This window comes from Ascaphus truei, chromosome 5 (genome assembly GCF_040206685.1).
Source record: "Ascaphus truei isolate aAscTru1 chromosome 5, aAscTru1.hap1, whole genome shotgun sequence".
Taxonomy (NCBI): domain Eukaryota; kingdom Metazoa; phylum Chordata; class Amphibia; order Anura; family Ascaphidae; genus Ascaphus; species Ascaphus truei.
Genome location: NC_134487.1, coordinates 280,546,687 through 280,570,830, shown reverse-complemented (window position 1 = coordinate 280,570,830; position 24,144 = coordinate 280,546,687). Strand labels below are relative to the sequence as shown.

General features: G+C 38.9%; 1 protein-coding gene across 6 annotated transcripts in view; it reads left to right on the top strand.

Annotated features, from left to right (window-relative positions):
* Positions 1-21,449, top strand: part of TSPAN9 (tetraspanin 9) — a 267,323-nt gene extending 245,874 nt beyond the window's left edge. For all 6 annotated transcript variants that reach the window (XM_075602263.1, XM_075602261.1, XM_075602259.1 and 3 more), the window contains 5 exons: positions 1,016-1,090; positions 9,457-9,558; positions 10,949-11,080; positions 11,282-11,365; positions 14,129-21,449. In XM_075602263.1, coding sequence (XP_075458378.1) covers positions 1,016-1,090; positions 9,457-9,558; positions 10,949-11,080; positions 11,282-11,365; positions 14,129-14,200 — 465 coding nt within the window. In that variant the 3' untranslated portion in view covers positions 14,201-21,449. The remainder of the gene's footprint in view (positions 1-1,015; positions 1,091-9,456; positions 9,559-10,948; positions 11,081-11,281; positions 11,366-14,128) is intronic.
* Positions 21,450-24,144: the final 2,695 nt, after the last annotated feature.

Genomic DNA, 24,144 nt, shown 5'->3' with positions numbered 1-24,144 from the left:
GGAGGAAAGGAGATGTCACCAGCAACTGTTCTTTACAGTAAGGGCAGTTACAATGTGGAATTCATTACCCATGGAGACTGTGATGGCAGATACAATAGATATGTTCAAAAAAAGGTTGGGCATCTTTTTAGAAAGGAAAGGTATACAGGGATATACCAAATAAGTAAACATGGGAAGGATGTTGATCCAGGGAGTAATCCGATTCCAAATTTTGGAGTCAGGAGGAATTTATTTTTCCTTTAACAGTAATTAAACAGAAACAACATGTGTTATTTTACAAACCCTCTTCCTAGCATAAAACAAATGATTACTTTAAAAAAAATAAGGTACAAATGTCCTCTACTTTGCCCTGTTTTTCTGTGTATGATTGACTTCTCTCTCTTGCCGGTTTCTGTTACCAGGAAAAAGCTAAAAAAGCAAATTGATTGCTACTTTAATTAAAGAGGCAATCCAAGCAGCTTTTAAAAAAAAATCTTTTATTTGTTTTAATATATGCAGCCTTTGATTACCTTTTTTGAAAACTAATTACCTACGCTGCCGATCGATACATTCTCCCGTGATCGATCTGCAAAGATCCTGCTTCCCAGGGTTCACTAAATGGCTGCCTTTCAGTTTCAATCAATTCTTCAGTCAGTGTAATTCGGCAGATACAATGTATCCTTATAACTACTAAAGTAACATTATCTATTGTTACAGTTTGCAGCTCAAACTGCTGGTATCATTGGCAACAAATGATCACAAACAGGAAAGTGTTACAAAGATCTTGCACTGCGGGAGGAGTGTTTAAAACCTTCTATAGAAATCAAAGGATTATCAGTATATTAAAACAAATAAAAAAAATTAAAAAAGTAGTAAGTATTATCTAATACTACAGAACTGATTTTAAAACACATTTGTAGGATATTACTTGGATTGATTTTTTTATTTAATGCAATTGCGAAGAAAGTAGCCTATGATGAATACAAATAAAAATGTCTGATCAAATACTAAACATGTCTCTGTTTCCTTCTTCTAGTTTTTCATCATCTTGCTGATCATTCTTTTAGCAGAGCTGATACTACTTATCCTATTTTTTGTTTATATGGACAAGGTAAGGTATTTTATTTTGTCACTATGGGCAACATGAAACGCCCAACATATGACTCCCAATGTGTTATATACCCAATACTATTGCACACAGCGACTCCATACTTCACAGCCTTGTAGATAAATAGATTAACTGCTCAGGTTTTTATAATCCACATTTTTACATTATCTGTTAAAAGATCCCTTCTTAAAGAAATACTGTACATATATTTGATATGCTTTTTCTAAGTAACTGATGCAAAAGAAAGGTGAAAAAAGGCATTTTTGTTATTTTACCCAAGCACAGATGTTTCACTCTCACAATGGAATATTCTTTGTAGTACAATAACTTTTGCATTGTAAAACTGTACCATTGCTTTTATGTTCATGTGAAACCAGTTGGAACTAATAAACAGCTGTCATGGGGACATGTTTTAGTAGATTACAGCTTACAAAATGAGGTTACGTTATTTCACATGATAAAGGTCCAAGATATCTAGCACTTTTCAATACATCGTTTACCCGTTAGCATTTTTAGTATCTGTTTAGTAGAGTAAACCACACTATAAAATCAAAGTAATTTTACACACGTAGAATCTGCTAAATGTCCCTGTTAGACAGTTTGAAATATTTTTGGGCACAGCTCTGATTAGTAATAACCAAGGTAATATTTACAAATTACAAGTCATCACATTAAGTAGCAATATATTACATTTTACAGCCTGTATAGCAGTGGAATTAGGTATTGTGTATATAGCTCAAATCCTCTTCAACAGAAAGCTCCGTGCTGTGAAGCCATCTTCCCGGTGCTGGGGAAGAGTTCAGCTTTATTGAAATAAATGGGGACACGTTCTTCACGGCATTTTAAGCAGAGGCCAAAGAGAGAGCAGGGGAGAGGTTTCAGCCGTTCCAAAACCATGTATTTATTATTTAAAGCAGCAACTGTGGGGTCACTCACAGCAAGACTTCCACATACAGCTGAACCCCGTCATAACGTGGTCCTTGAGGTCAACGGAATGAGACCACGTTATAACCGGGATCGCATAAATTTCGCCACGTAAATCGGGAGCGACATTTAGACCCCATTACAAGCGGATCCGCGTTGTAGCGGATCGCGCTATAACGGGGTTGAGCTGTACTTGGTTGAGGCTATCTAACCCCCAGCATTTTAGGAAAGAATGATGTTGCTGATAACTAATACTGCTTCCCAAAAATTAAGGGTACCATAGGAGAAAAACCTGCCTCCCAGTCACCAAGAGATTGGGTGATAGTCATTCAGCTACGGCCCGGCCCCACTATTTACTGCTGCACACCCACCTGGCGACCTGGCAGTGTGTGCACAGTTAAAAGCCGCGATTGGCGGTCTGTAGAGGAGCGATGGGATACGCGGGGGTGGGGCCATGACAGGGCACAGCCATGACGGGGCATATCTGCACTTCCATTGGCTGTCCACCGATCACATGATCGTGTCACGACACGGGAAGACAAAATTCTTGCCTTCCCAGCCAACGTACGTGTCATGCTTTGCGCACCCACACCCACATGACCACTGGGGCCTGCCCCATAGAGGGCTGTGCTGTGTGGTGCGCGCGCCGCAGCGACCACTGGGGACCTGGCCTAAGATACAGTATCATAACCACATTTTGCATGATGGTTTCTGCAAACAAGGAGCAGGGTTTTGTCTGTTTGGAAATTGGATACCTTCTATTTGTAATTCTATGACTTATTACAATTTCTCTAAGCAAGCTGGCCACTGGGTGTTGTACCTTGTAGGCTATGTATCTTGCACGTGACATCATAATGCACATAGCCTGGTGGCAGATAAGGAGAGTCAGAAAGCTGTAAAGTTTACACAGAAAGCAGATAGAGGAAGTCAGTTGACCTATGAGGAGAAAGTAAGAAGAATGCTGGAGAAGGAAAGGGAGGCAGAAATAATTGGGGGCATAAGGTATTAAAGGAAAGTGATGGGAGGGAAAGAAGAGAGGCGGAAAGAGAGAAGGGGGTAGGTGGGTGAGAGGAAGAGGAAGGGGAGGGACGAGGTTGGTTTCTTAGAATTCCCGAACAACATTAGGTACTTTCAGCTAGTTTTAAATAAAATACAAATCAAGGGAATTAATTAGTCCTTTGACCGTGAGAGGGGTTCTGGAAGGAAGGAAGAAGAGACACTAGATCAGTTATGTGTGAATTGACACTACATATAATGACAAGGGAAGTCAATTAAACAGACTCACAAAAAAAAATAAACAGCGGAAAATTAATAGAACGGCGACATCCCAAGGCAAATTAATGTAAAGGTTTATAATCTGTTAATTAATCCATTAAAACTCTTGAGTATATCAGCGAGTTTCGATGTCATAGCCAGAGAGAGGTATGGTACTTCAAATATAATGTATGTTGTGATAACAGTAATTACACTGCTTTATTAATAAATTAACAACAATAAATAATATAGAAATATAGCAACATTTGATTCCGGCTCATCATCTCTTGTTCTTCCCAAGCAAGAACCTTTTTAAATTACCATTGACTAACAAATGCACTTTTTCTGGATGTTGGTTTATTTGTTATTACTATTTCATTTTCTTTCCTTACAAAAGGCAGACATTTGCATATCAAAGTGAAATAATGTTTACAGGAATGTCTTGGGTCCTTGTTTGAAAAAGCGATTGCCACTGTGTCTAACAGGATTTGATGGCCGTAATTATGCTGGAGAAAAACTTCAAAGCGATTGAAATTATTTTATTAGACAATAAATCAGATTAATATAATAGGTCCTAGTTAGACTTGATTAAAACTTTTGTGTATCTAGGGCAAGGATGCTCCATTCCAGTCCTCAAGTCGTCATCGTCGTCCGCTCTCTCCCCCTCCCCCCCCTAACAGATCAGGTTTTCAGGAAATCCCTGCTTCAGCACAGGTGGCTCAATCACTCCCTGGTTCAGCACAGGTGGCTCAATCAGAGGCTCAGTCGAAGCTGGGATATCCTGAAAACCTGACCTGTTATGAGGAGGGGGGTTAAGGACTGGAGTTGAGCACCCCCGATCTAGGGTGTGAGGCATCAAAGATTAAAACGAGTGTAATATACAGGTGTACAGCACAACGTGTGCTACATCAATAAATCACAGTGGTTTCAGTTTGTTGGTGCTGTATCCCAATGTTATTGGGTTGAATTCCACATCTATAGAACCACAATAATAATAGTCATTTGAAATAATAAGACCAATGGGATTCTTCTGTTTGAAGCTTGCAAATGATATTGATTGCTCTCAGACTTGGTAAATTCAGGGAACCAAAAGGCCCCTTTGCTCAAGGTGACATTTTTATTTTTCAAAGCCCGACTTCAATTGTTTTTTTAAAAGCACGGGCCCTCCTGTTATGGACAAATGTAAGGTCTTCAAAATAAGGGTAACTAAATGTGACAGAATGACTTTTCTGTTACAAACAAGAGAAGAAGAGAAGCCAAGCTCTTGATGCTCAGTGATCACAAGGCCAAGGTTGTTGGGAACCATTATTTGGCTGTGTCTTTCAGTTAGAAGCAGTGTGCTATATTGTATGCGATTAATGTAACAGCAACAACCCCTTTTTATAGATTATGTTTAGAAGGTGACAATGTGACTGCCTGGTCTGTGTGATTTTTTGGCAAGTCACTTTATGTGCTCTTGCCACAGGCATCCGAAAGGAAATGGTAGGTTCTTTGGACAGTGCTGGATGCACTGTGATGCTTTATAGCTAAATATCTTGTGTGTGCGCTGGGTTAAATGTAAGGAAATACATCCCTGTCATAAACCCCTAACCGTGAAATGTGCCTACAACAGCTCTTTAAATGCTTTAACCGCCCCCTGACCGAGAACATTTTGAAAACAAGATAATCATTTAATAATAGTTGGAAAGTACCTACAGCCCTCTGCAAGATGTAACTGTGAACGCACAGCGTATCAATTTGCTGTGTTATATACATTGCTGTTTTTTATCAATCCTGCAATTGGGTGTTTCCCATTGCAGACAGCAAATACAACTATCCCTTGTGAGCACATTCATATGTCCCAGACAGGTCTGCAAGCCTGCCTTTCCCCTTTATCTCTTAGCATACTATCATTATCTCCCATTGCAGACAATCAGTCATCCTCACTAGGGAGTCCCATACATACCTTTAAAACATAATAGATTTCATTTGTAAATGTAGTACAGGCAGTCCTCGGTTATACAACGGAATCCGTTCTGGAAGTAGCGTTGGATAGCGAAACCGTTGTAAAGTGAGTCCCAGTGTTAATCAGTGGCGGTGAGCGTTGGATAACGCATTCCGGCGTCGAAAAACGGTCCTTAGGGTTGCATGTAAAGCGTTGGATATGCCATTCGTTGTAAAGTGAAACATTGGATAATGAGGACTGCCTGTATTGATTTATGCTTATCAATCAGAGATAAAGCAGCAAAGTCAGATTACTCATGTCTGTTTATTTTTTTAGAAACAATTATGTCAACCTAAAGTGTAAAAGCGAATACATGTGTAAAAGCAACAATAAGGCTACAATGCACTGCGGAAAGCCAGGTGGCACAAATGTAACATTCACATTGTCAATTTGTGTGCTAATGTCACAATATAGTTTGATATTGCATCACAAATGGCTTATTGGATCAGCACCCTCCTTACAAATATCCTCCAAACATAACGACCGAAGAATTCTAAACTGCTAAGCCAAGAAGAGGGCAGGCATAATATCCAGATGTTTAATGTCCAGAAGTAGAGCGCAATGCTCAATTGGTTTTTCATACAGGAGCACTTGGTTCGCAGACCTTGCATTAAACACGCTCGGCTGAACATTAATTGAGAAGTACTCCTCTGACTACGCTGCAATTGAGACCATTTTAAAATGTATTAGCAATAGAGAAATGTCGCTTACATACGATTTTAGCTGAACCACTTGCCCTCTTTTAAACAACCAGTTATTTTAAACGGCTCTCCTGGAGAGGATTCCTAAAGTCACAGCTCGTATATTTGACTTTGTCAAGTTGTTTAAAGGTCAATACCCAAGTCTCCTTTTTCAAGACTTATAAACCTGGTTTTATTTATATGCAGAGCAGTTCAGTAGAGTATTCAGTGTTTAAAGCACTTCTTTTTATTTGCTTTTTCATTTACTCGTACCATTGCAGTAGGATTCATTGAACCCTAATTAACTGCTTCTGCAAATCGTAATTGACGGCCATAAACCAGATCCATTTTTTTTTTCTTTCTTAATAAATCACAAACGTCGCCCTTAATTCATTTCCACACCCGCATCCACGATTTTGGGATGTCATTTTCTGATGTAAAGATGAAGCAGAGGAAGGTGACTTTTGGGTGTCAATTGTAGTTGGGTTTGGGGTCGGTAGTTGATTAAGGGTCACTGAGCCATACTTGTATGTATAGTCTTCAGTTGCATGACTCTGTGCACCACTTTGTAGTCTTGAAATACTATGTATTTTCTTAACATATACAAAGATTTTTTTATGTTGGGATCCTGAAAGGAAACACAATCTGCAGAAGAAATGCCACCAGGATTGTCTTTTTTATGCAGCCTATAAACTCTACTGAATAACTTGGGTAGTGTGCATTTTAGTTCCTTTTAAACCACTACTGGTCATTTTCTTACTTTGAGTCTCTTGACTATAAGATGTGTTCATGAAGCACTGGACCGTGTAGGTTAGGTTAATGAGAATGTCAAAAGCTGTGCCCTGCAATGGCTGTAGGAGCCCCGTTATTAGAGATACAAGCCCAGAGGCTGCAGTATGTGTGCATTTAAAAATGCCAAGAGAATAATACTGGGGGTGGCATTTAAGAACAAAAGGAATAACACTACACATGTACAACCACAAATCTGTTATCATTGTGGCTTCTTGGTAACTATGTCTTCAATCCTGGAGACTGGTGGTACAGGTAAAAGTGGGGTCGTGTGTCATTAGTCACAGACGTCACAACACTTATTAATCACATAAAGGTTGTGTACATTGCGAATGACAGATTCAACACACTTCAATATTTTTATCATTTGACTATAGAAAAATAGGGAGCATGGCTCAGTGAGTAAAGGCGCTGACTCGGATAACGACACTGAAGAAGAGGAACCTGGTTCACATCCCGGTGTTGACTCCTTGGGAACCTGGATAAGTCACTTTATCTCCCTGTACCCCAGGCACCAAAAACATAGCTTGGAAGCTCATCTAGGCAGGGACTGTCTGCAAAAATGTCTTAAGTAGATTGCTGCTTTGCTGCTTACCGCACAATATATTGTAATGGGTGAAGTGATTGGAGTCTCATTGGGAGAAAAAGGACATATAAAAGTATTATTATTATTATTATTTATAACTACTAAAACTAAAATAGCTGGAAGTGATAATTGTGTAATTTCCTGCTGTTTGTTAAACATTTTTAGAGAAAAAGGATTCCAGCAGTAATGAAATGCAACACATTTTCTGCCATATGTCTTTAATATGACACATATATTATATATTACAAAGTCTACATCTACAAAATAAATACATATCTATTCAAAATCTTTGTTTTTATATCTAATTCTCACCTACAGTAACTTAGGTAGATTTTCTTGTTTTAGACAAAAATCGAGTTCAGGGGTTATATGCAATTCTGAACCAAGGATTAATTGCGCTGTTTAACCAAGATACATTAAGAAGTTTCATAGAAATCAGTGGAAAGCTTTGTGGGTTCTTAATGCTACATGTTAATGATCCTGCAAAAATGCAGGAAGGCTTTCTCAAATTGATAGGTGAAGTTGTGAGGAATGTGTCACAATGTGGCTACTTTTTGTTTAATTTGAGCATTCCTAAAAATTCACTTATGTTTAGTGACCGGTATAAATGGACATGTTCACAGTTTTTTCACCAATGTATTCTACATGTAAAAGACTAAAGACCACCAACTACATTTTTGAATCGTTGTACATTATAGACCAGTGGTTCTCAACGGTTTTTTTTTTTTTGGTTAAGGAACCCTAGAATTATTTAGTGAAATTCTGGGGAACCCCAACCCACCCTTCCCCTTTTACTCCCCCCTCTCTTTCCCTCCCACCATCTCTTCCCCCCCCCCTCCCTTACACTCCCCTCTTTCTGTTTCCCCCGTCTCTCTCACTCACTCTCTTCCCCTCATTCTCTTTCTCTTCCACGCACTCAATTCAAACCCCTCCCCCCCTAACAATCTTACCTTGGGGTGAGGAGATGTCCAGTGCTGCTCCGGTTCTGGGACTCTGCAGCTCCCTCCTCCAGTTGGGCAGAAGTTGAACCCAACTTCCGGCGCTGACCGGCAGAGGGAGAGGATTTCAGTGACCGTCGGGCTGCTGCATGGGGAACTGGGGCGCCACCGGCCACTGCTGCTGGGGAGCCACAGGGACAGTTGTCCCAGGTCTCCCCCCTCTGTTGACCGCGAAACACTTGAGGGGTGCCCATGGAACCCCAGTTAAAAATCACTGATATAGACAACATGAGTTAATACGTTATAGTAGTTGGCAGTAGCAATTTAATCTCAAATTATACAGGCTCATTCACGGAGTTGCACTATAGGTTCAACAAACTGGAACATATTTTAAGAAATGATGTCAGCACGAGATATACAGGCATACCCCGCTTTAAGTACACTCACTTTAAGTACACTCACGAGTAAGTACATATCGCCCAATAGGCAAACGGCAGCTCTCGCATGCGCCTGTCAGCACGTCCTGAACATCAACACTGGCTCCCTACCTGTACCGAAGCTGTGCGCAAGCAGTTAGACTATAGAGCCTGTTACAAATGCGTTATTTACATCAGTTATGCACGTATATAACGATTGCAGTACTGTACATGCATCGATAAGTGGGGAAAAGGTCGTGCTTCACTTTAAGTACATTTTCGCTTTACATACATGCTCCGGTCCCATTGCGTACGTTAATGCGGGGTATGCCTGTACTATTACTATCAGAGTCTAGTAAATGAGGCAGACTTAATGCAGCTGTCCAAGCTACCGTCCCCCGTCCCCCCCTTATAATATGTGCATTAATACAATCCACATAATGAAATGTAATTAGCTAAATTGCAGATCAATACATTCTCCTGTGATTGATCAGTGCAGCAGAAGAGGACCAAAGATGCAAAATTATGTGGGGAAGATCAAGTGACCAGGCAGTCACTAGATACAATTGGTGCACTGCTAGACAGAGGGCAGGGCTCAAAAAGGGGTATGCAAGAGCCTGTTCTGAAGAGGAAGGGGATGTGACTTTGTAAATAGTTGCTATAGAAACAAAAATGCTTGTTACATTATAATACATTAGAAATGTCATTTAGAGTTGTTTAAAAAAAAAAAGACCTACCACTCTCGGTTTTTACTGTTTTCCCACTCATCTGGTGGTTGTTGTTTTTTAATCTGTTTAGGTCAATGAGAATGCAAAGCAGGATTTGAAAGAAGGTTTATTGCTCTACAATACAGAAAATAATGTTGGACTGAAGAATGCATGGAACATTATTCAAGCCGAAGTAGGGTTTTTTTTTTTTTGCATTTGTATATTTCATCTTAAAAATCTAATTTAAAAATTGAATATGTTGGAAAAAAAAGATGATTTATGGACAGTTCTATCACACAATACAGTTTTAATGCTCATTCACACTCAAAATGCTGAATACCTTATTTATATAGTGCATTAACTAAAATACAAAGTACAATTCCACGTATAAAAGATATGTTAAGGCAATAAGTGGATGATCTTGGGATAAGTGGTTGAATAAGTAGTCCAGGTTATTGGGTATCTGAACTCATTTCTTACTATGGTTTATATAATTTAAACTGTGGGCACTTAAGCTGTGAGATGCAGACTGCCTTTAGGCTGCCCTGCTTATTGGAGAGCTTTAGAAGGCCTCCTTTCAGGTTTCAAGAATGTTCAGAAAACTTGTGGTCCTGTTCCACGAAAGTTGAACTGTGGGAGAATCCAACCTGCTCTATTCTGTTTTCAGTACATTTATCTCTTATACTGTACAGGAGATTTGTGTTTCCATGCTTCATGATCAACTGCTCTAGGGCTTACTTGGTCAGTTAAGTCAATATTAAATAAGTGACCCTGCAACCTACGTTAGATTATCTCTTGACCATCATGATGCTTGAACAAGGCAGTATCAATATAAACAATATCTTCCCACATGTGTTTTCTTGCCTACTTATCTGATCCATATTTTTCCACATACTGTATAAGGTTACCATCGATAGTATACATAAATATTGGAGGTGTTGTTGTCTCTTATTAGACCGTGACATATATTATATTACGGAGTATATTACCACTGAAGAATAACGTTTATAAAGTGGATGTGTAAGATTATGAAGCATGGTGACAAAGCTATTAATATATTTTTTGTATCGGCTAATAAACACTGCACTGGACGTGTTAAAATATTACGTACACCGTGAATTTCAACTTCTACCTTCTAATGGCGTTTTTGGTGTCAAATACAAATGTATCATGAAAGGGGCTTTTTTTATATATCAGAATAGAAACATTTACAAATCTGAATGCAAAATTGTAATTTTAGATGTATACATCGTTTAGTGCTGTTGCAATATACAGGGACTGCAAGCTGACAGTAACCATGTGTACACAAGAATAGTTGATTGAATGAAATAATAGTAGACACACATGTACAGTCACATCTGTACATGGGGAAACAATGAATTCTGCTCCATATTCATTACTTATTGAAACTGATTAGATTACTATTAGATGCTCAGTTTCCCACATTATTAGGTATTCTAGGCTCTTATACTTCATCGGCCGTTGACATAATTACAAATGTATTAATAATGTACAGTACAAATGTTATGAAGTGAGCATGTCTTTTTACGGGAAGATATTTATATGTGTTCTATTTGATATAGATGCACTGCTGCGGGGTTACAGATTATACTGATTGGTACCCAGTGCTGGGAGACAACACTGTTCCAGATCGATGCTGTATGGAGAATTCTCAAGACTGCGGTCATAATTCCACAAGTTTAGTGTGGAAAACGGTGAGTCCGATTCCCTTTGCAACTGAAATTCCTCCTGACACAGTTTATCTCTAAAAGAATTAGTAACCGTTTAGGAACAGCTAATCTCTTAAAAAATGAAAGACTCGGACAGTTTGTTTTCTTGTGTATGTGATCTGATTTATAGTTACAAGTTTTTATCTGAAATACATGTATTTAATAAAATTGCTTGTATTTTTCTAGGGTTGCTATGAGAAGGTGAAAATGTGGTTTGATGACAACAAGCATGTTCTTGGAACAATTGGGATGTGTATACTCATAATCCAGGTATGTAATAATTTTTTTTTTTTTTTACCTGGGCAATTTCAGAAGTCTCATGTCACCCTATAATTATATTAGTACTTAATCTGTAAACTCTGTCCTACACCTTTCCAAGACGACACTCTACTGTCTTTTTCAAAATAGGTCATGTTCCATGGTACAATGGGGGTTTATTCACTGATGTGTGATTGCCCTTAGGGTTCTTTATGGCCATTCTAGTGAATAGCTAGTAAAGATAATTAACAACTATTGCACTTGGAGAATAAACCTCATGATGGCCATTATTTCAATTGTTTGTGACAAATAAAATCTGTTATAGGTTCTAATCATTGGTTTTTAAAAATCATTAAAAAAAAAAAATTATCTAACAAAATAAATAGCGGATCTATTAAACACGTTTAACTATAGGTGCAACATACAGTAACGAAAATATATTACCAGAATAAAAACATAGTTACCAGAATCTTTCAATTGTATTTACATCTCAACATAATGTCTTGATTTTCTGCCTGTCTGGGCATACTGCACTTGCATAAAAGGTTATCTTTAAAATGGGAATGTATACTGTATGCTATTAAAATACATGACTGATTACATTTACATTACATTGTTGTGAATAGTGTTATTTAAACGTCGTGGTAATTCTGCATCAATGAAGCAGGAATGGATTTGAATGTGCCTTGAGCAGACTACTTTTTCTGCGAGGTTAATAAGCCCAATTTATTTGAAGCCAAAGCCTTTGAAATTGCAAATGTATACGAGGCATAAAGTGGCCGTGCATGGATTTGCAGTGGTCAGAGGTATTATACGCCTGGATTAACCTTTAGAACGATGAACATTTTTACAAATACAATTTCTAAAGATAGCTCCGTGACCTCTTTGAACATAGGCAGTTATACCTTAGCTGTCTTCTAAATTGAGCCGCTGACACACATCCTGTGCCACGCGTGGCTTTGAAAGTGCGCAGTGCTACAGTATGTCATGCAAGGAATTCCCATTTCATTTTTCATTTCTTTTGCTATTATTGCTGCTATGCAAATGTTGTGGCGCTTGAGGGTTTGTGCCGTTGACCTTGCCCAAGGTCAGAGCATTGATTTGTTTAAACCATGGCGTCTGTTTTTATATATTGAGAAGTAAAAGCAATAATCATTTTATTGTAGTGAAATGATAGTAGCTGCCAATATCTTAGCTGGGAGAAGGTTTTCTATCTGCCCTAATACATAAGAACACTTAAGTATTCCTCACAATTCACAGGGAAAAAAAGGAAGCTTTCATGCTCACAGAAACGGGATGTCGGATCAGAATGTTGCTTTTTGTAGATATTAATAGCTACAAAAAAGTGCAATTTAAGAAAAGTGAAAAATATATCTGCAGTATTTTATCCATTTACTGTGCAGGCTTTTTAGGTACTTGCTGAATTTCCAAAGACATTGGCAATATTTCACAGTGACAGGATTTGTCACCTAACTTCCGTCCTCATTCTGTAAGTACTCTTACATTCTATGGCCAGTAATCTACATTTATGGCCAGGAAATGATCAAAATCACCTCGATCCAAGATTTCAACACGGGAGTCCATTTTTATTATTATTTTGTTTTGTTTACAGCAGCAAAAGCACCCAAACTAACCCTTCTTTTCCACCAATGTTACAGAATTTGAACAATTTTCAGCTCCCCCCTCCCGCCCCCAAGTTCTTGAAATACTTTCCAGTGAGGTTACCTGGGTGGCTTCCCAGATATTAAAGGGGATTTAACCACTTCCGTACCGGAGGGGCTGTGGCAACAGATCCCCCTGGTACTTTGCGATCGTGGTTCATGATCGTGGTGTCGCTAACGATGTAACGAGATGAGAGGAGCCGCCGTTCCTCAGACAGTTCCTCTTCCGTTCCTCAGACAGTCAGATCGCGTTCAGCTCTCAACATAAACACAAAACGTGATCTTCCCTAGAACACAAGACCGTAGCATTCAGATGTACGACTCGCAGTCTCCGGAGACCGTGCATGCTGCGGCATTGCAGCAGGGGATCCATTCTTCTGGATCAGACCCCCTACAGCGATAATCCACCTGGGCGGTCACGCTGATTGCCCCAGTGCCGACAACAGTAACTCAGGCTACATCTGTATGACGTATTCCCATGAGTGCCAGACGTAGTAGCTATGTTAACGGGCACCAAAAGAGTTAAAGGGCAAGCCAATAAGATGAGCAACCAATGATGCTGCTGCTTCCTATTAGCCTAAAATCCGGCAGCCATTTTGTTTCCCCTGGATGGAGATTTAAACCTGGTAATTTCATCTGTAAGTACTCCAGGAACCAGGGGTCTCTGGAACAGAGTATAGCACAGTTCAGCTTCTTGGGGACACCCAATTCCCATCTTTGAAAGAAAAGGGGTGGGGGGGGTACAAAAAAAGTAAGACTAGGAGGTATTGCTGCTTTAAAACCACTGAATCGAGGACCTTTATTAAAAAAATGATTGCCATGTCCATTAATGTTTATCATGCAGTAAAAGCCTGTTGCTTACCTCTTGTTATAATTTTCACTCTTCTTATGGACATTGAACTGCGTGTACGAATATTGTATTAGACAAAGAGGTATACAATGTTGTGGATACAAGGGCAAATGCCACAGCAAAGGGTAACAAGTTGAAGGGTGATCTCATAAACAGAATGCTTTCATTCCAGTACCATTTTCATTGGGGTATCTGGATGCATTCTATTGTGTACATGTTTTGCAAGTATATGAGCTAACTGCATTTTGTCATTTTATTTTTTAGATACTTGGCATGGCCTTTTCCATGACTCTCTTCCAGCAAATACATAGGACTGGTAAAAAATATGATGCCTAAGACTGGACATTCGCATAAACATATTTTGCCATTAAGAATGACAAGAACCAAGGAAACCAAGCATTAGTCACAAGGGCCATCGTCCAACCTTTTCTGCTTCACTATTACTTGACTGGCAACAGTCAGAACTTGTTCCTTGACTTATGTTTTTGCATATTGCATCTGCTATTAATTTGCCAAAGAAGAAGAGAAAAACAATGAGAGTCAGTTTTCTACGGCTCTAACACTTCCTGAACTCTAAAGAAAACGCTTTGCTTACTAATAAACTGAAGACTTATACCAATACATTAAAAGCTAGGCTTATGCTTCTAGAAAGTCTTTAAGAAAGAAACTCTCAATCAGCTGCAAAGTGGAAAACGTATCAAAGCTATTGAAAACTGCAGCCCAAGGAGAACGCAGGGGAAAGGCCAGTTTGCATTCACCTGCAACTTTTTGTACCTTATTGAATATGTTTTGTTACTGACTTAGATTAGAACTAGTAATTTGATTTATAGGTTTAAAAAAAAAATGTTTTATTTTTCACAGATCTTGTTTGAATCCAAAAATACTGTGTGATCTTTAAAGGGAGGCACCCGACATAAATATTTAAAAATAATTTCAGAGATAAAAGGCAGAGGGGAAGACGCCATTTTTGGTCAACTATTTTTACAGCAATTATGTACTGTGACTAATTAACCTTCAGCTATTTTAGTACTTTTAATAGGTTTGCACAGTAGCCATTACTTTTATGTGTATATCAACAATATAACCATATTTTCCCTCATTTGCAGTTAGGTGTTTTTTTTCTTATTCGGATTTTACAACCAAAACAATAATTGAAAATAGTTTTTAAAAAATTGCCTTTTTAAGCAACAGTCCATTTGAAGGGTTTTTAAGTTTATGGAAAACCCACAAAGTCGTACATAAATGTATTTAATAAATGTAAATGTCTTCTAAAGACCTCCATCTTTCACAAGCCTTGCAAGGTTAGTGGTACCTCCAAGTGGGAGGAAATCATGAATCGGGATCTCAGTTGAAAAGAAAGGAAGTGAAAACAGTGTGGGCGGCTGGAAAACTGAAATGCAAGTTATTCTTCTTTGATGGACTATGGAAGCATGGGACATTCTAAACAGCTGTTTTGATTATTTCAGCCAAAGTTAAATGATGGGTTGCTGTCTAGCCGACTAACCATCAAGTTTGTCCAGCTGTAAATAGGTATATGCCGGTATCCATCAGTGTAACATTATACAAAGATGATAATGTAATGTTTGAGAAGGTGACATGTTGTGGCAATTGTCTGAGCTTGTTCCATGTCTGAGAGCCGTACGTGAGGCAGTCATAGTCATGAATTGAGTATGTGCTGTATCTCTGAGCTAAGCAGAATGGAAATGTCTCACCGGTTAATGTCACAGTCTGATTTATGATGATCAGCAGCTTAATACTGAACTGTGCCAGCTCTTCAGTGGGTTCTCCATTGGTTCGGCTGCAAGCCAGTATGACCTAATGGTTAAAAAGTAGCTTCCCTTCCAATTTTAAGACCTCTGCATTCATATTTAATGCACCTTTTCAGACAAAGGGTAATTGGCAGATTTAGGCCTACTATTTCTGTTCAGCTATATATAAACTTATCAAAGCAGCTAACATGGATTGTTGCTTTAACATGTGAACAGTTACCAGGTAAAAATGCATTGAACGAGTCTGTATCTCTGCACATACAGTGCTACTTTCCATTCTACATCTTACTTGCTACACCAGTGTACAGTACAACATTTCGTTGGACATTCCTGCTAGATACTTGAGCACATACCTCTAGTTTGAATGCTGCTTCTTTCACAAGCCCCTACTGTTCAGTCTGTGGCAGGGGCATCTCTTACTTCTTGCTGCTTCACAAAGAAATGGATGAATGAAAAGAAACTTGCAATGTATATTGACTTTTTGTTCTACTATTGAGTTGGGTTAAAGCAGCAATGCCAAGAGCACAACCAGTTATAGCAAAATGCATATGCCATTTGTAAGTGAATGGACTGTGTGGGATTCCAACTGCTAGAATTCATCAGGGGCAGATACTGCATGTAACCTTCAAAAACCTTCATCTGCAGAGTGCCTTGTACTGATCTCTTACCTTTTATACACTGCTGCCAGTAATGGGAACACAAGCAAAGCAGAACAGTGCATGCCACAGGATATACTGTAGGTTTTAGAAGGCTATATCTCTTACCCTGATCAAACCTAGAGGTTGTAATTATATAGCACAGGAGTGGCCAACTCCAGTCCTCAAGGGCCACTAATAGTTCAGGTTTTCAGGATAGCCCTGCTTCAGCACAGGTGGCTGTCATTGACTGAGCCACTGATTGAGCCACCTGTTCTACAGCAGGGATAGCCATAACCTGAGCTGTTGGTGGCCATTGAGGACTGGAGTTGGCCACTCCTGATACAGCAGCTCTAATACTACACTAGGTCTAGTCACATAGTCATTTAGCAAAAAAAACTGGCAAGTGCAATTGATGCTATACCAGAGCTTATCAAATCTGTATGTTGTCACATATATTTGGTATGCTTTGTCACGGAGAATTGAAATGGTCAATGATATCAGTGGATGGTCTCTTCAATTGAGGAATTGACGTGGTTATTTTATTTATTCTTGTATGATTAATTCTAGCATTCCTATGTACCCGAGACAAATATATCCGTAAACCATCATGACAAGAGGAACTATTCGCCTCTTCAGTGAACAATGTCTCTAAAGCTAATATGAGAAGTTAAAAAGAAGTCATACATAAAGTAAGACGACAATAGTGTATGAATAAGTGCAGAGAAGGAGAAGTCCTAGAAACAAACACCCGGCATATCACCATCAGTTTGTGATGGTGACTTTGCAAAGCAACACACGATGTAACTTTTCATCCGTGTTTTCTTTTTGTGGTTCGGCCAAAATACTGGATTACTTTAAATGTAACAACAATTGGGACCACGCTTGTTCAGGTTTCATTTTTACGTGTGAAATAGGAACTCGGAAAAGCATATTTGCTGCTACAAAGACGTTGGTATCAAAAGTTCCACAAAGGGATCGGCAAGTAAATTCCTCAAATCTTTTCTGCTAGAGCAGGGGTGGCCAACTTCAGCCCTCAGGGACCACCAGCAGGTCAGGTTTTCAGGCTATCCCTGCTTCAGCACAGGTGGCGCAGTCTTCGACTGAGCCACTGATTGAGTCGCCTGTGCTGAAGAAGGGATATCCTGAAAACCTGACCTATTGGTGGCCATTGAGGACTGGCGTTGGCCACCCCTGTGCTAAAGAGTCTTCTCCTTACAAGACATTATTTAGCCAGGTCAGCTTGCTGCAGGACCCTGTTATCAGTAAAGGATTGTGCTACATTGACAGCTCATGTTCTGTATTACGGTAACTTTTCCCATATACTAACGAAAAAAAAGGGAATCTTTGCTTCTCCATACTCATCCTTCTTTTTTATTTTTTTTTATTTTATTTTTAATTTCACGCAGAATACTTGATGAATCTTAAACTTACACTGTGGTTGGTTTTTGTAAAATGATGTATTTATGTAGGAAATTCAGAGAAATAATGCAATGTAAATGTCCTAAATTTAAGTTGCTTTTCCCTTTAAAGTTATTTTTATACAATGCTTTGCTACATGTTGCAGTGCTATAGCGAAATATTTATTTTCCTTTTCTTTTTTTTTTTGCAATGTCTTTTAGTATTGTAATGTCTTTAAAAAAAAAAAAAAAAAAGATACAGTATGATTAGTAAATGACAAGCAGTTTGAATACAATTGTATTATACATAAGTATCAGCCAATGTACAGTATGGGTTAATAACCGTGTTTGAAGAAATGTATAACAAAAAGTAATACTATCATAAAGGTCAAACAAAAACCAACCATAAATCATTAGTAATTACCATATGTGGGATATCAGAATTGTTTTGTTTTTTAGTTTATTTTTTAGAAAATTCTTTATTATAAAATTGCACCTTTTGCTTGTAATCGTGGGGTTGGCTGTCTGTGCATATTTAAAAAAAAAAAAAAATGCTTTTAGCATTTAATTGCAGATTTTTTAGCATGTTTTTTTGAGTAAATTGATACTTTAAGTCAATGCATTTTAGTGTATACATATGTTGATTTTTGTATTTATATATCCATGAAATTCAGTTAAATTGTATCAAGGTATTTCCCTTTTTAGATGTTGCATACATAATACTTCATTGTGCTTTTGTATACTTTCAGTTTTTAAAAGCCTAACCATAGAAAAGATCAATTGACATTAGTTTTGCAGGGCAGCAGAGGAAAAGGTCCACATTAAAAAGACAATTGTTATGGTGCAAAATGTACAGAAAACAAATCTCCCAGCAATGTATGTGTTCTAACTCCAAGTGACTTTCAAATGATGAATGCATAGCACATTAATGTTACACTTGTCATCATATTGCAGTGAGGATATTCTCATTTATTTTATTTATTTATTTTTGTATTTTCCCATACAACTGTACATTTGACAATTTGAGATGCATCACCAAAATGTGGGATTTAACAAAGTTTCCCCATTTTCATCAATTGTAACCAAACTTTTTTCTGTTTTGCATACTTAGTGACTATGTCAATATACTCTCATTCAAGTAAATGACTCCACATTACATCTCCATTTAAGTCAATTCAGAGTATATTGAATTACCCCCTTAGTATAGTAAAACCTTCATAAATCAAACAGGAAGAAATCAATGAAAAGAGTTATTACTTGAGAAAACCATGGGAAAACCTTTGATTATAATATTGTTTGTAGAGCAATTCAGGCCCCTGGTCATCAGGCTCAAGCAAACCAATAGCCCTAATACACCGTGAGGAAATGCTTCTGTATGTACTACTGCTGTTTACTTCCCTGCCGATGGCACAAGCACAATGTCATGTGTCGTTTGGAAACCTGACCATTTATAGTTACATAGTGGATGAGGTTGAAAAAAAGACGTACGTCCATCAAGTTCAACCTATGCTAAATTTAGACAACAGTTACTTTATCCTATATCTATACTTGGTTATTGATCCAGAAGAAGGCAAACAAAACACCCCAGAGTCATATCATCCAATACTATCTCATAAGGGGAAAAATAAATTCCTTCCTAACTCCAAGAATTGGCAATCGGATTAATCCCTGGATTAACATCCTTCCCATGTATACTTATTTGGTATATCCCTGTATACCTTTCCTTTCTAAAAAGATGTCCAACCTTTTTTTGAACAAATTTATATCACAGTCTCCATGGGTAATGAATTCCACATTTTAACTTCCCTTCCTGTAAAGAGCTTGGAGTAAGATAAAATGAATATACCAAACTTATTATAAACTTTGCTGAATATATGTGTAACAGTGAAGTTTTAAACATTCAAAAAAAAACATTCTTTTAAATGAGAATGAGTTGCTCTGTGAGTCACGACACTGACTGGCACTGAGTGTGAAGCAGTGGAACCTGGTTCAATTCCTGGTGTTGGCTCCTTGTGATCTTTGGAAAATCACTTTATCTCCCTGTGCCTCAGGCACCACAAACATAGATTGTATACTCCACGGGGCAGGGACCAGTGTCTGCAAAATGTCTCTGTAAAGCACTATGTAAAACTAGCAGTGCTATACAAGAACTTATTATTATTATTATGTTCAGTATATCAACACGTGAAAACATCAAAATGCATAGAAATGTCTCCCACTGATACACAAATCAGCATTTCACTATGTAAAATTATTATATGGTTTACTTATCTCATATTTTAAGTGATCTTTAATTTAGACTTTAACCTGATGTAAGATTTGATTGAGACGTAACAATTAGTTGAAATTAACATTGAAATGGCTCAATAAACTTGGCACCATAAACTCTCTCACGGACCCCTATTTGATATTCTGTGTATTTGTTTTCCATTGTGTAGGAAATTTAAAGCTCCATTCATTAGAACTGAACTTAAATCTTCCTAAACAAGGGGAAAACAGCTTCACAGACTATTGTATAGGGGGCAGATGTAATTTCAACCCCTGCTTTTAACACGGCATTGTAGTAATCCACGATTCTCTCTCTTTTGTGATGTAGGTGGCTTAATTAATTATTCTTGTCATGGTACCAGTTGGAATATGACTTGTGTGCCTACATTTGCCAATGTATTTTCAATATATTAGGAAATATGTGGTGAGTGTCATAACAATACACTTTGTTTTCCCATCAAAAATTACAGTTACTTCAAGAGCAGCCGTTCTCAACCTTTCTCAGATGGTGACACCTTTAACTAATTGAAAAATGTGACACCCTTGCCGCTCATTTTTAGCTGTTCTTCCTTATACCAGATCTATTTGAATTAATATTTTGACTTTTTTGGTAAACTCGCATCGTTGCTTATGGTTCGCTCACTTTTGTTTTACTTAAGGATTTTAGTCCTTGTCATCCTTCTAATTTTTTTCTGATTCAATAAATTCTTGTGACTCATGACCAAAGGTCATGACCCCCACCCCCACACCAATGGTGTCCCAGACGCATAGTTGAGAATCATTGAGTTAGAGCAGAAGTGGTCAGGTTTTCAGGATATCCCTACTTCAGCACAGGTGGCTCAGTTGTTGACTGAGTCACTGATTGGGCCACCTCTGCTGAAGCAGGGATATCCTGAAACCTGACCTGGTTAGTTGCCCTTGGGGACTGCAGTTGGTCGCCCTTGAGTTAAGTATATACATAAAAACAAAAACTGTCTGGCACACTTTGCAATGATTGTATTTCATTAAAATTGCTTGATTCCATTATATATTTTTCCTCCATTTATCAGGGGGTAAAATACATTTTGATTTGCATTTGAAAGTCACAGGTGGAGAAAAGAGCAGCTCCAACACTTAGCAATGCATCGCTTCCAATGCATGTCCAAGTAATAAACATATCACATGTAATGTACCATGCAATTCCCTGAAGACGATGCTATTGTCTCTAGAATTACCTGTTTGGAGAAAGATTGGTCTACATTTAAAATGCAATAAGGCTCAAATACATACTACTTTCCTGTTAAAACTAAGCTGATGATATTACTTTAGTCCATGTATAAAACATGAAGATATTTTTGTATAAGACGCGCTGCAAACTTAAAACATTTTTATGTGGTAAATATTCGAACCTATTGTGCCATTCCATCCAGGTTTTGTTCACACCAGTGTTCCTTCTATGCAATACTTACTTTAGCCTTTGTACAAATTATTTTGTATTCGTAATAATGATAAAAATAAACAATGTGACATACAACAGTTGTGCAACGTATGGTTTGTTTTGGTGTGGTGCAAACGTATTCTAGCAGGTTAAAGGTTTTCTGGCAGATGTCCAGGAAATGCTAATTAAGGGCCCAACAAAATAATGACCCATAGCATCATGGGCTATATTTACTAAGCCGTCCTTTGACATAACACATGGTCCGGGACTGGAAGACCCATTACTGCCCTTTCAAATGAATGGGTTGGAAGGTGTCTATAGACTGCTTAATAAATATGGGCCTACTATATATGGACCACTTCTCTTATTCTTAGCAATGTCCTTCATTATGTACTTATTTTCTGCACTGACATACAATTAATTGTTTCTCTTGCTCCCTTCAATATCTAGTACCATTTGGTAACTTCCCCAGTGGTATAGTAAGTGTAGGGTGTGCTTTAAAAGGTGTAATTCACCATAATATTTCTTGCGGCACCAGTCAAATATATAGATGTGCCGTCACTTTGATGTCTTTCGTGCTTTTTTCCCTATTATTTCACTCTTAAATCCACCCCCCGAGCTGCACAGACTGCCTGCCAGGATAAATAGCCCCAGCTCCGCATACACAAACATTTCCAGCAGTAGAAGAAGGTCCCGAGGTTTGATGCGTTGGGCAGAGCATACGCAAAGCGTACTGCACATGGAAGGTATTCTACGGGAATTACTGCTGGGGTGCAGCCTATATAAAACATTTAAAAACAGTATTAAAAATTCAGATTGCAACACAGGTTTTCTATAATTGTTAACCTTTAGAGCGCCGGCAGTTCCAAGTCATGTGATCGCCATCACCTGATGCAACCGGGCCCCGAATGCTGGAAACGGAAGTGGAGCGGCCAGCCGGAACACCCCCTAGAACATGAGCATGTGCCCATGATGGGCTTGGTACATTATAAAGGCCACAGGTGTGCCAGGGCCCAAGCTGTACCAGGTACGTCATTGGGGCACTGTAAAAGTTAATGGAAGGGACTGTATTTGTTTCTAGGGAGAGCAAAGCAGAAGTGATCTGCTACCAGAGTTCAAGAGCCAAAAAGCGTAAGAATGTCCTTAGTATTAAAACACACGTATGAGGCACTAACATGAGCAAATGAACAGTTCTCAGCGGACAAAATAACGCAGGTTGGGGGAAGGGCTGATAAGGGGTGACAATAAGAATCGCCGAATGTCTTCAATGAGAACAGCCTGGCTAATGCTACGTCACCCTCAGTCCACTCTGCCAATGAAATACCTGCTATCACGCTGCTTGTATCCAGTGTATCCACACTGAAGAGGAGATAATCCACCGGAGTAAGTGCCTCCAACTGTGTGTATATAGAAATCCACGTGCCACCAGCAGGGGTAACCGGAACAACGAGAGGAAGAAGCGGTGCACTGATGTAAGAAGGTAAACCAAACGCAGATCTAACAAAAACGACTATTTATTGAAAAAAGGGGACAAACATCAGAAAGCTAGAAACCTCTGACGCGTTTCATCCCACAGGGGACTTTGTTTGGTTTACCTCAGTTTAGTTTACCTACTTACCTCAGTGCACCGCTCCTTCCTCTCGTTGTACTTGTATCTAAAATGGGAGAATTTTTGCATTAAAATGATCACGCACACCCCAGAAAATCCTCAACGCCCCAATTACACGGCCGCTACCGGAATTCATTTAAGGGCTTACAGCTAAAGAGTCCCGACACCCTTGTTACCAGAAAAATGTAAACCTGTAATAAAATCCCAATTTAGAAAACAGGGTGGTAAAAACGTGTCCGAAAATGAGGACCATCCCTTCCCAGGTAGATAGGTTCAATTAGAGTTAGTCGCCAGAACACAAAATGGGACCTCATGGTTACATTGTGAAACCTCTCACTTTTTTTAAAATGTGCACAAGGAGATTTGGCCTCCTTGGTCTTGGCTCACCTGAACACTCCCTGGTTACCAAACAAAAGAACTTCCAGCGTAGTCCATATTCATTACCATTGTCCATTGCTCAGTCCATTTATGAGGTACAGGGAGCTCCAGAGCTCACCAGATTACTTATTTCATGGTCTCAGGTAAAAGTAACCACCTGGTCTACATTACCGGGGTTATTCTCTGGTCTCCCCTCCTGTGTCTTTGTATGTGTGTAGAAATGTGCCTGTGTGTTAGTGTGCCTGTCCGTTCTCCCGCCAAGATCCGCAACTTCCTTCACTTCCCTGAGTTCGTTCTGCAGCAGTGATTTCAGGCTCCCGTGTAGATCTAAAATGTCCTGCTTTGTGGACTGCATCTCGTGGACTTCCTCGGGGATCTCTTGCGGGTCTTGTTCGGCGTCTGAGTCCCCTGTGGATTGCGAGTCTTGGGGCCGCTCCACGCGGGACTCCCCTAGTTTTTTTTAGGTATTTTCGCAGATCCCCGATGGAGTTGTTCTTTTGGGTTGGCTGCTTGGGAGCCATCCTTATCAGTTCCGGCTTTGTTTCCTGGTGGATTGGAGTCTTTTAGGTGGGTTTTAATCTTCTTTTTTTTACTTTAATGTCCCTGAGGCTGCGGAGCTCAAAGTCTATCCAGCCATTCACCTCAGGTCCCCCGCATGCGCCTCCCTGTGAAATGTTTTTAACAAAGAAACAAGAGTATCCATGGATTATGGAAAAAAAAAATGATATAGTGGCAAAGAGGGTACCTTCTCAGCTAGTAGTAATAATGACTGGTACTGGAGGGGTGATATCAGGGAACTGGCTA